Below are 12,394 nucleotides of genomic sequence, written 5' to 3' on the forward strand. Positions count from 1 at the left end.
GCATCACCACAGAGAGAGAATTACCTGAAGAGAAAACATTAATAAAGTAAACAGACCAGGGGCATCTGGGTGGCTCAACTGGTCAAGGAACCAACTATTGATTTAGGTTCAGGTCATGATCTCGTGGTTTGTCAGTTCGAGACCCGCATCAGGCTCTATGCTGACATAGTGGAGCCTGCTTGGAATTCTCTCTCTCTTTCTGCCCTTCCCCCTGCGTGCTCTCTCTCAAAATAAGTAACGAAGCATAAAAAAAAGTAAACAAATTAAGAGTGGATTATTCTGAAGTTGTGATAACCCAAGCAGTCAAACTTTAACTTATACAATAATAAAATTGAAATTCAAAATTTATATGAATACTCTCAGAGGTTTTAAAAATACTATCAGTTGGGGCAACATTTAAAAGATGAAACGATAATGCCGATAGCCATTTCTACAGTGAAATCAAATATACACCAATAAGCCCACCATGGAAAGTGACCCCACCTTCAGTATTATTACCTTGAGTGTAGGCAGCATCATCAGATCCCATACTCAACTTCCGTGCTTCACTTATTCTATCCACGTGTGCTAAAGTAGGGTCTGTGAGGTGCTGAATATTCTCTGTTTCTACATAATGATCAGGATGGTTTAGAAGATTTGTAAGTTCAAAGGTAGGGGATACTACCCCTGGTGAAACAGCAGGGGGTTTATTAGGAGAAACTGTAATTTTGAAAGTATATTTTGTATTGGGTTGAGTGACCACCACTCGAGGAGAGGTTGCAGAGTTATTGCCTATTGCTCGACTTTTGGGAGGGTGGTGGTGAATAAAGGCAGGACCCATGCTCACTTGCCCAGACATATTCCTGGAGGCAGCAGATGCTCCCGAGTTTGTGGATATGAAGAGGGTGGGCTGATTCCGCATGATCTGTTCATCTCCTGGGGTGGCATTGGCTGAAATATAGACCTTAGGTTGACTACGGGACATCACCTCGTCAGTATTTGGGGGACTGGCAGCTATGTAAACAGTGGGCTGATTTCTATTTAAGGTCTGGCTGTTGACCGAAGAGGAACTGCTGGAGGTTCGAGGTCCAGAAGAACGCAATTTTGAAGAGCTGTTTCTTTGTGGGGGTTCAAGTTTGATTTCAATCTGGTTTTTTCGAGGTCCTGTCGAAATATTCTGAATGTTGTATTGGCTATGGGCAGAAGGCTGGGAGCTACCAGATGAATGAATTGTCGGTGGTTGTGGAGTAGTAGGTGAACTGATGGGCATGTACACGTGAGAGGTCTGGTGGCCTTGCTGATTTGGCTGCTGGGCTGAGGTATGTGACATAGGATTAGATGCAGGATAAGTAGTCCAGGGGCCAGGCTGTGAAGGCTGATAGACTTGTTGAGGGTTCATAGGATTAAACTGAGATACCCAGCCAGAATGCTGTTGTGTCTGTCGAGCTGTACCACCAGGAGTTGTAATATAAGGCCTAATATAGATAGAATTTCCCTGTGGACTGTTCAGTACAGGTGGAGGTACACCATGTATGTGCAAAGATGTAGGAGTATTACGACCAGTCTGGATATTTGGGGCTAAAGTTACCATAATGGGATTAAATCTGGGAGTTTGCTGAGAAAGATTAGATGTTCCTTTGCTGCCTAAGTGAAATCCAAGATGTGGTGCTGAATTTGAAGCACCAGATGTACTAGACATTCCAAAAACATTAAAGCCTTGAGGAATTTGAGCTGGTGCTGTCTGTGGCTCCTGCTGAAATAGTTCATTATTGGACTGACCACCTTGAAGTTGTCCATCACTAATGCTGTGCGTTAGAGTCCTACTTCCATTCACTCTATTTCCTTCTCTTCCATGGTGGTAAACATTCTGTGACTGCAAGTCCAAGTTGAGAGAAGTCATGTGATTGCGTAGGCCTGAAATTCCAGAGTCATCCGAGAAATTCAAGTCTCCTTCACCATAAAGATACCGTGTACTCTCCTGAGAGAGGACCGCACAGCAGGCATCCAGGTTATTATTATTCTAGAAAACAAAATAAAACCAGCTTGATGTTAACAACCAGAAGCGAATGCTTATACTCTCATCACTGCTAAAACATTACATGATTAACTAGTGATTAGTTAGTACAATTCTAACAGATCTGTTTGAATCTTTTATTTGAGAAGAACTATTTGTTGTGCAAATGACTGAATTATAAAAATCCTCATTACTAACATAATGGAGAAGCTCTCTAGCAATAGCTGGCAGCAAACCAGGTCACCATTCTGTTTTCGGAGCTATTTTATAAGTAAAACAAATACAGTAAAATTATAACCTAATTAAAAATGCGATTTGAATGTTGAACAAAACATAACCATCAAGTATTATATATTAATTAAACATCCTGCATGCAAGGGCTATATCAATTGTTTTAAACCTTTTAAAAATCATATATATAGTGTTTAAATATAAAAAGTCCTAAAATTCACAACAAAGTCATCTCAACTCCTTATGTGCTTCCTCTTAACTTGCGTTAAAAAAAAACCCCACACATATAGGAAATGGAAGTTCAAGGCAGGCCTTAGAGCAATGGAGTTCCTATTTCTGCCTTTAGATAGTACCATACAAATCTATTCCACAGAAATGAAAACAAAAACAAAAAAGCAACCAGATTATTTCCAAACAATCCTCAAGAGGCTGAGCAATCATTACTTATAAATCCTCCATAAAAATATTTACTGAACACCTAAAATATGCATAGTACTCTGAGATTGTGGAAAAACTCAATGACCTATAAAACCAAACTTTTCCCTAGAAGAGTTTTGGAACTCAATTAGGGAGACAAACCATAGATTTATGAAAAGTAACATTATTAAAACAGGAGTTTGTGCCAAGAGGTTTCAAAGTTCAACAGAGTCAGTACTGTAGGCTACTGTGCAAAGAACTGTGTTATTAAGGGACATGTAGTCTCTATGGGCTTCATACACAGTAGGAAGTGCGTATATGCATGACTCGGATAGAAATGAAGAATTCCAGGTGAAGGGAATGGCATGAGTAAAGACAGATGTAAGTGTGATAAGTAAAAGCATATTCTACACAAGGTAATTTGAATAAACTTAGTTGGAGTTAAAGGTTTGTTTTGGAGTTTTTATGGAACAGATTTCAAGAAAAAAAGAGATTGGGATTAAACAAGGCATACCTCGTTTCACTGTGCTTCTGTGCTTTGCAGATACTGTTTTTTTTTTTTCTTTTTTTTTTTTTACAAATTTAAAGTTTGTGGCAACTCTGCACTGAACGAATTTATTGGCACTATTTTCCCACCAGCATTTGCTCACTTCATGTCTCTGTGTCACATTTTGGTAACTGTTGCAATATTTCAAACCTTTCCACACTATTGTATTTGTTATGGCAATCCAGGATCCAGTGATCTTTGATGTTACTACTGTAATAGTTTTGGGGTGCCATGAACCACAGTCACATAAGATGATGAACTTAACTGACCAAAGTTGTGTGTGTTCCAACTACTCTCTCTCCCTATCCTTGGGCTTCCCTATTCCCTGTGACACAACAATACTGAAATTATGCTAATTAATAACCCTACAATGGCTTCTAAGTGTTCAAGTGAAAGGAAGTGCCACACATCTCTCACTTTAAAACCTACAACTGATCTAAGCTTGGTGAGGAAGGCATATTGAAAGCCGGGACACGCCTCTTGTGCCGAAGAGCTAAGTTGTAAGTGATAAGAAAGTGAAACAGCCTTATTGTTGATACGAGAAGGTTTTAGTGGTTCTGGATAGAAGATCAAACCAGCTTCACCTGTCCCTTGAGTGAAAGCCTAATCCAGAGCAAGGCCCTAACCTCTCTTCAATTCTGTGAAGGCTGAGAGAGGTGAGGAAAGTGAAGAAAAATAAAAAGCCAGAAGGGGCTGGTGTATGAGGTTTAAGAAGAAAACTCATCTCCATAACATCAACTGCAAGGTGAAGCAGCAAGGGTTGATATAAGCTGCAGCAAGTTATACAAGATCTAGCAAATGTAATTAATGAAGGTGGCTACACCAAACAAATCTTCAATGTAGATGAAACAGCCTTCTATTAGAAGATGTCATCTAGGACTTTCACAGCCATAGAGGAGAAGTCCACGCCCAGCTTCAAAGCTTCAAAAAACAGGCTGACTCTCTTGTTAGAGGCTACAGCAGCTGATGACTTGGAGCTGAAGCCAATGCTCATATACTATTCCCCAAATCCTAGGACCCTTAACAATTATGCTAAATCTACTCTGTCTTTGCCCTAAAAAGGGAACAAAGCCTGGATGACAGCACATCTGGTTACAAAAATGTTTTACTGAATATTTTGAGCCCACTGTTGAGACCTACTGCTCAGAAAAAGATTCCTTTCAAAATATTACTGCTGACAATGCACTTGGTCACTCAAGAGCTCTGATGGAGATGTACGAGATTTATGTTGTTTTCATGTCTGCCAACATAATATCCACTCTACAGCCCATGGCTTAAGGAATCATTTTGACTTTCAAGTCTCATTATTTAAGAAACACATTTTTGTAAGGCTATAGCTGCCACAGAAAGGGATTCCTCTGATAGATCTGGGCAAAGGAAATTAAAAACTTTCTGGACACAATTCACCATTCTAGATGTCATTAAACACATCTGTAATTCATGGGGAGAGGTCAAGATACCAAGATTAACAGAGGTGAGAAAGAAGTGGATTCCAGCCCTCACAGACAACTTTGAGGTGGCTCAAGACTTCAGTGGATAAAGTCCTTGCAGATGCACTGGGGACAGTGAGAGAAGTACAATTAGAAGTGGAGCCTGAAGAAGTGACTGAATTGTGTAATCTCATGATAAAACTTTAACAAATGAGGAGTTGCTTTTCACAGATGAGCAGAAAAAGTGGTCTTTCTGAGATGGAATTTACTGCTGATGAAGATGCTGTGAAGACTGCTGAAATGACAATAAATGATTTAGGATATTATGTAAACTTAGTTGAGAAAGCAGTGGCAGGATGTGACTGACTCCAATTTTGAAAGAAGTTCTACTGTGGGTAAAATGCTATCAAACGGTCTTGCAAGCTACAAAGAAATCGTTTGTGAGAGTCAGCTGATGCAGCAAACTTCATTGTTTTAAGAAACTGCCACAACCTTCACAATCACCTCCCCGATCAGTCAGCAGCCATCCATATCCAGGCAAGATCTCCCACCAGCACAAATCTGTGCTTCAGTGAAATCTCAGATGATGGCCAGCATTTCTGGCAATAAAGTAGTTTTCAATTAAGGTATGCTCATTTTCTTTTTTAGACAAAATGCTATTGCACCATCAACAGACTACAATATAGTGTAAACATAAATTTTATATGTCACCGGGAAACCAAAAAATTCACCTGACTGGCTTTGTTGTATTTGCTTTATTGTGGTGGTCTGGAACTAAACCCTCAAAATTTCCAAGGTATGCCTGTAATTGAGGGTTTTGAAAAATGAATCACAATACAGTTTAGACTAGATATAGGCAGTGGGGAGAGCCAATGAATGTGAATGAACAGAGAAGTGTAGACACAAGGGTATTTTGGGAGGGTAGCCTGTTGACACTTCATATGAACAGGAAAGGGAAAACTTCTTGATAAGACCACCACTGGAAGACATGAAATAATGACTGTTTGACAGCAGACACAATTTATGAAACATTACAAATAAATAATCAACACAATTTGTCTATAAGAGAAAAAGAGATTTCAAAGAGGGTTGGAAGATTAGGAGCCTGATAGAAAGAAGTCAATTTTAGGCATAAAACAAATAAATAACCAAGTAAAAATGTTTACAAGTGGTGTGATAGGAGATAATATCTTGTCAGAGAAAACTGACCTACAAAAGGCATCTTGAATCTGTTAAGAAATGATAGTCCACAGTTTGAACAGGTAATGCAAAATATAGTGGGCAATGTAGGACTTTTTTCCCTAAGAGTTCAAATCTCTCATACTATAAAATATAAAAATTCTTTTACCCTACTCATAACTCTGAATTGATATATATTAGTTTTCAAATAAAATTAAAAAATTCACCACAATCTTTACCAACCAATTACTCATAGTTAGACCGTATGTTTTGCCAAATCTAAATGTGCTTTTTGCTTAACTTCACTGCTATTCCTAGCAAATCCCCTCTACTAAACCAAAGCTCACAAAGACCCCATCTCTCATCTCCTCTGCCAACATCCCCAAATTAAAATGAGTCTACCAAATCCAATCCCACACTTCCTCTTTTAAAAGAGGAAACTTCTATTTACAAAGTCTTTCTTCTTAATTCTCTTGAGCTCTCAAAAAATCCCTTCAATCCTTTATAAAAACTGATTATTTAGTATCTTCTAATCCTGGCTATGCCATAACTCACATGCACTTAGGTTATTTACTCTCTACAGACATCACTTTCTTATCAGCAAAACACTGATAAGTAGTGTCTTGTACTTACAGGGATTTTATAATAAGGCCACAATAGGATAAAAGAAAATGTACCTTTTATTAATTTTTTTATTAAAAATATTAAAACATATTAAAAACTAAAGAGTAAATATGATAACCTCTATATTCATCATCCATCTTTAACAATATCAATATATGGGCAAATCTTTTTTCACCCAAGTACAGGCCTGAGCTACTCCCCTCACCACGCCAGATCAAGTCTCAGGCATTATTTCGTTTCCATCTGTAAATACTCCAATATGTATCTTTTAAAACTAGGGACTTGGGCCACCTGGGTGGCTCAGTTATTTGAATGTCTCTTGATTCTGGCTCATGTCATGATCCCAGGATCCTGGGACCCAAGAATGCTTGGGATTCTTTCTCTTTCTCTCTCTCTCTCCCCCTCAGCCCCTCCCTTACATGTGCACATACACACTCTCTCAAATTAAACAAATAAACAAATAAATAAAATAAAAATAGGGACCAAAATCACAAGGTCACTATCATACCTTAAAACAATCAATACCTGATATCATTTAATATGTAAATAGTGCTGAAATCCCGTGTCATAAACGTCTTTTAGTTAGCCTGAATAAGGATCTAAGGAAGGTCCACATAGTTAATTTGGCTGAAATACCTCCTAAATTTCTACTAATAATTAATCCTTCCCTCTTTAAAAAATTTTCTAGTCATTTGTTTGTTGAAAAACTTGATCATTTGCCCAGTACTATAGACTGGATGGGTGCACTCTGTGGTGTCAATATCCCCTGTATTTCATTGTGAATTAATAGTTGTAACTCTAAGTGTACTGTAAGCAGGTTCATGTACAAATTTTTGGCAAGACTCTTTGTAGAGTCTGTTATTTACTGCATCACACAAGGAGGCACAATAATGTCTGCCTGTCCTTTTATGATCTTAAAGCTGACCGGTAGATTCTGATGTTATCAGCGTGATACAGCTAATGATTTCTAGCAGTTACTGATGATTGCTATTTGGAATCTTTATTTCATTAGGGGTTACAAAATGGTGATTTCCCAATTATAAGATTCCTTCTTTTTTTTTAAATTTTTAAAAAATATTTATTTATTTTTGGGAGAGAGAGAGTGAGCACAAGCAGGGGAAAGGCAGAGAGAGATAGAGATAGAACCTGAAGCAGGCTCCAGGCTCTGAGCTGTCAGCACAGAGCCCAATGTGGGGCTTGAACTCAAGAGACCTGAGATCATGACTTGAGCCGACGTCAGATGCTTAACTGACTAAGCCACCCAGGTGCCCCTAAGGTTCCTTCTTCATGTATTATTAGTTGCAATGCTTCCTGAAAGAACTTGCTCTCCTCAACTATCTGGTAGTCTGTGCACAGAGGAAACAAAGTAATTTCTGTCTACTGGTTTTTAGAATAATGAATTGGTGTCCTAGCAACCCTTAAAAGTTACTAAGATTTATTTTCAGTATTATCACAAACTCCAGCATCTTTAATATTTTGATGTGTATCAATTGATCACGGTCATTCTATTCGATCTTTAGGCTGGTGGAAAGGACTTCAAGTTGGTCCGTGTGTACATATGACATGAACACAGTAGCCGTTCACAGCTTCTTTGTGACATGACAAGATGTCCAAGATCATCTCGTATACCTCCTAGACCTGGAATCACCTATTTCTCAAAGACACCCTGGTTACTTTTAGTGGGACTCCTTTAAGTGTAACAAGAGGTGTGAGGTTAAGTTGTAGAAGGTTGAGAATCATTGTTTTTTTGTATATAGGCAAATCTGCATTCTCTTCAAAGCTACAAAAAGGTCTGACTCATTACTTCCAGTTCCTCTTTCATTTTTCCCCAAGCTTTTTACATAGACACAGAGACTACAGATAGTGTCAAAATATCCTCCGTGATCATCCTTCTCTAACTCTGATTCATTCGCTCCTTCAACCAATGTACTGAGCTTCTGTTAGGCAAGCAGAAAGGAATACAGCTGCTACTAAGGATCTCATGGTCTACTAGAGGAGATTAACGGGTTCACCAACAAAATACACAATGATAGGTGTAGGGATAGGACTATGGGTGGAGGTCATCTAAGAAGACTTCAACTAAGGATATGGTACTTAAATATTAAGTCTTACAAATATGGTATAAACACTACTTAATGCATCTCTTTGAGAAGAAAGAGCAAATTTTAAATTTATAGATTCATGGTCATTTTAAGAGAACTGGAAAATTCAGTTAAAAAAAGAAAAAAGGAAGCCAGAGTGTTAATGATGCAGTATTTTTACACTATTCTAACATTTAATTAATATAAATAAATTTTAAAGACAGAATTACACCTGCTGATAATATTGTCATCTTAGAAAATCCACAGCACAAGGAAATGACATAAGTAGTTCCAAACAGGGGAATCTGAGCAGTACACAACGTCAAGAAGAGAACAGCAGATACTTCTGTCCTTAAGAAGCAAGATGTTTAAGGGGCACCTGGGTGGCTTAGTCGGTTAAGCGTCCGACTTTTGCTTAGGTCATGATCTCGCGCTTCGTGGGTTCGAGCCCCACGTCGGGCTCTGTGCTGACTGCCAGCTCAGAGCCTGGAGCCTGTTTCAGTCTGTGACTCCCTCTCTCTCTGACCCTCCCCTGCTCACGCTGTCTCTCTCTCTCTCTCCTAGAAATAATTAAAACATTAAAAAAAAAAAAAAAAGAAGCAAGATGTTTAAGAGCATGTAAACAAAGTGGGAGCATGGCACGAACCTTTGACGACTAATTTCTTGTATTTCTTTACCATGTTTTTTCGTCTAGGAAAGTTCTGAACCAGTGTACTTATTACAAGGAGGGTCCCTCCAGAGAAAGGACAGAAGCCCACCCAATGGGGAAAGGGACAGCAGCTCCCTAAAGAACAGGCTGTCACCAAATAAGAGATGATTAGAAGTACATTTAGAGGTAGCTAAAGTTACCTTTTCAGTTTAAAAAGATCTCCCCAAATTTACAAAGATGTACACCCTAGCTGTACTTCCAGAGGAGCCCTCCCCATTCCTTTAACATTTCTTGTTCTAGCACATAAAAGTTACACTACTTGGATGCCAGGAATGATCATCAACTCAATTTAGGAGAATGTGGTCTGTCACAGAAATTACCGGTGGGTAATTTGCAAGCAGAATAGATTTCATTTTAGTTATCAGCAGGTGTTAGGAAGCATGCCTTAGGATAGTTTGTCTTTGTGAAACCAGATTAACATGGTTAAAGTGTTACTCCTAGGTGCCCAAAAGAAATTCAAAATCATTTATTTTCTATTTTTTAGTAAAATCGAACACATGCGTGCTTACTACATTTAAAAAAAATCGGCAGTTCTTTCATATCAAGTCTTGTAACATTTTATTGAAGGACCTATGTTATTTTTCTATTTTTCAATGACTTAATGAACTCTCTCAGTATAGTGTTATTTTATCACAAAAGTCTATTTGAAAAGTTAGAAAGAGGCACCTGGATTCCAGAGGGAAACACTCCCTGCTCTCTCTGCTCTTCCCCATGCTTTAACTTCTGACTCCACTCTTGGTACTTTTTCCTTTTCATTTTTTTCTTTTACATACTATATCAACAAATGTGGATGGTTGATTCATTCACCAAATATTTATTTTAGGTCTTCTACTATTATTATTGTTATTAGTAATGGCTGCAAAAATTTACTGAGCACTTACTATGATTCAGGTATCCTACTAGTGGTTTTACCTTCTTTATCATATTTAATTCACTGTGAAGTTTTTTTATTCCCACTGTATAGTTGAGGAAAATGAGGGTCAGAGAGATTAATTAAAGTACAGCTAGTAACTGTCAAAACTTGAATTCAAATCTGTTTATCACTCTAACATACGCTATTTTTTTATTTTTTACTTTTAAATTTTCTTTTCATTTCTTTATTTCCCTCCAATTTTAGTAAGGAATGGTTGGTAAATGAAAGTTGTATATATTTAGGCTGTACCATGTGATTTTTTAAAAGGTGTACAATGTTATGATTTAATACAGCTATACACTGTGAAATGATTACCACAATCAAGTTGATCGACACATTCACCACTTCACATGCTCTCTGTCTCTCTCGTGTATTTTTTTTTTAGTGGTGGTGAGAACACTTAAGATCCACTCTTTTTGCAGATTTCAAGTATACTCAAAACATATGCTCTTCAACACTATACTACAGAAAGAGTGAGGCGTGTTCAGAGAATCCCAATCAGCGGAGGACACCTGCAGCACAGGTGAGGAGGGAGGACAGAGAGGAGGCCAGGCTGCAGAGGAGGCCGGATCCTGCAGCACAGGTGAGGAGGGAGGACGGGGAGGGGGCCAGGCTGCAGAGGAGGCCGGGTCCCAGACCCCAGAGCCCAGAGCCGGCGTGCCCTCGCCACGACATATGAACTCTATTCTGAAGGATGTGAAAAACAGTCATGAGGTTCTAAAGCAGGTAAATACATGATAAAATCTGCGCTTAGAAAGACACATTGGCAGAAGTGAGGAGGATCGGAGAGACCAAAACTGGATTGGACTATGGGCAGGTAGAGCAATTAAATGTACAGATAAAAGGCGATGAGAGTATGAACAAAATGTATTCACTTGGTATTAAGCAGATATTGAACTTTTAAAAATTTCATTCAATTTCAAACTTTTAATTTGTCTAGAGTAAAAATGTCTGAGCCCAAATTACTTTTTTATATCTCTATTTTTAACAAGGTGAAAAGCAGTTTTGGATGGAGAGATTTCCAATTTAATCAAATAAGAAGGCACAACTATCACTAAATACTTAGAATTATGGATTTCTAAAATTGTACGCGCAAGGAAAACGTAAAAATTTATTAGATGGTTAGCGATAATTAACTGGAAGATCTAGAGATTGAATTAGAAATATAAAAACAAACTTTTTTCTTTAGAATTGGAACCCGAGGCATTGTTGAAGTCAAATTCTGTTGAAGTCAAATTCCTTCATTTTACAGACAGGCAAACTAAAGTATAAAGAAGGCATATGACTTGCCGAATATGCTTGGGGTGCTCATTTAGGATTAGAACCCAAGTTCCCTGACTCCTTATTTAATGATTTTCTCACTTTCATGTAAAGATCTGGAATTTTAAAAAAGTTCTCCTGGCAAAATGGGCAGGAGAAAAGTGAAGCAAGCTCAGAGGGAGTATGGATCACGTGTCAGGGCTTGATACTGGCCTCCCATTTAGTCCTCATGCATCTACTTTACAAGGTAGGTACTATTCTATATCCCAAAGCGACTAAATATCTTGTTAAAGGCCCCTTGGCTATCAGACACCAAAGTTCATTTCCTTCCATCAGAGCACACGAGTGCCAACAAGAGGGTAAGAGTTTTCTTCCAATTAAAAAAAAAAAAACCACCACCCAGGTTTGTATGAATGAATCCAGAAATTGTTGCACACTGACCTGTAACATGCACCTGGACACAACAACTTCAGGTACTTCAGGGAATTTTTGTCGCAGGTCATGTAAAACCTGAAAATCAATTTGGTGGCTTCCTTGGGCCATTCGTATATTGCCTGATCAGGACTATTTGTACAGTAGGCAATTCTAGGCCTTAGTGGAAATAGTACTCATCTCTTCTGTCCAAGCATTTTCTGTGAAAGAAAGAAAAAAATTTTAATGAGAACTGATTAGAGAATGAATATTGTTGTGGATTTAAAATTTCAATACACAGGGTACGTGCTTTAGTACCTAACATTTAACATAAGTTATCAAAATATTATTTAGTCCTATAATATATTCCATATAGTTATACTTTCTTTCCAATTTATAACTCCTGATGTCAAACTTTTAGACTGTCTAATCCCTATATGTATGCTTTATAACGGCTGGGCCAAAAAGGCACTGAAGAAATTGTTGTCAAGGATGTCTTCCCTCATTCTTCTAAATGGGGAAAATGAATAACATTACTGACATTTTTCTTAATAATTAGAGGAGAACCTGAGGTGAGTAATCTTATTTACTCTACTTAA

At 38.1% G+C, this 12,394-nt stretch overlaps 1 protein-coding gene across 2 annotated transcripts in view; it reads right to left on the reverse strand.

The window, feature by feature from the left end:
• The window catches only part of TAB2 (TGF-beta activated kinase 1 (MAP3K7) binding protein 2), a 61,031-nt gene that overhangs the window by 32,555 nt on the left and 16,082 nt on the right, over window positions 1-12,394 (reverse strand). For both annotated transcript variants that reach the window (XM_077776025.1, XM_077776026.1), the window contains exons 2-3: window positions 11,826-12,016; window positions 499-1,999 (exon numbers count right to left, since the gene is read on the reverse strand). In XM_077776025.1, the coding sequence (XP_077632151.1) occupies window positions 499-1,999; window positions 11,826-11,927 (1,603 nt within the window). In that variant the 5' untranslated portion in view covers window positions 11,928-12,016. The remainder of the gene's footprint in view (window positions 1-498; window positions 2,000-11,825; window positions 12,017-12,394) is intronic.

The sequence above is a fragment of the Crocuta crocuta genome, unplaced genomic scaffold (assembly GCF_008692635.1).
Source record: "Crocuta crocuta isolate KB4526 unplaced genomic scaffold, BGI_CrCroc_1.0 scaffold25, whole genome shotgun sequence".
Taxonomy (NCBI): Eukaryota; Metazoa; Chordata; class Mammalia; order Carnivora; family Hyaenidae; genus Crocuta; species Crocuta crocuta.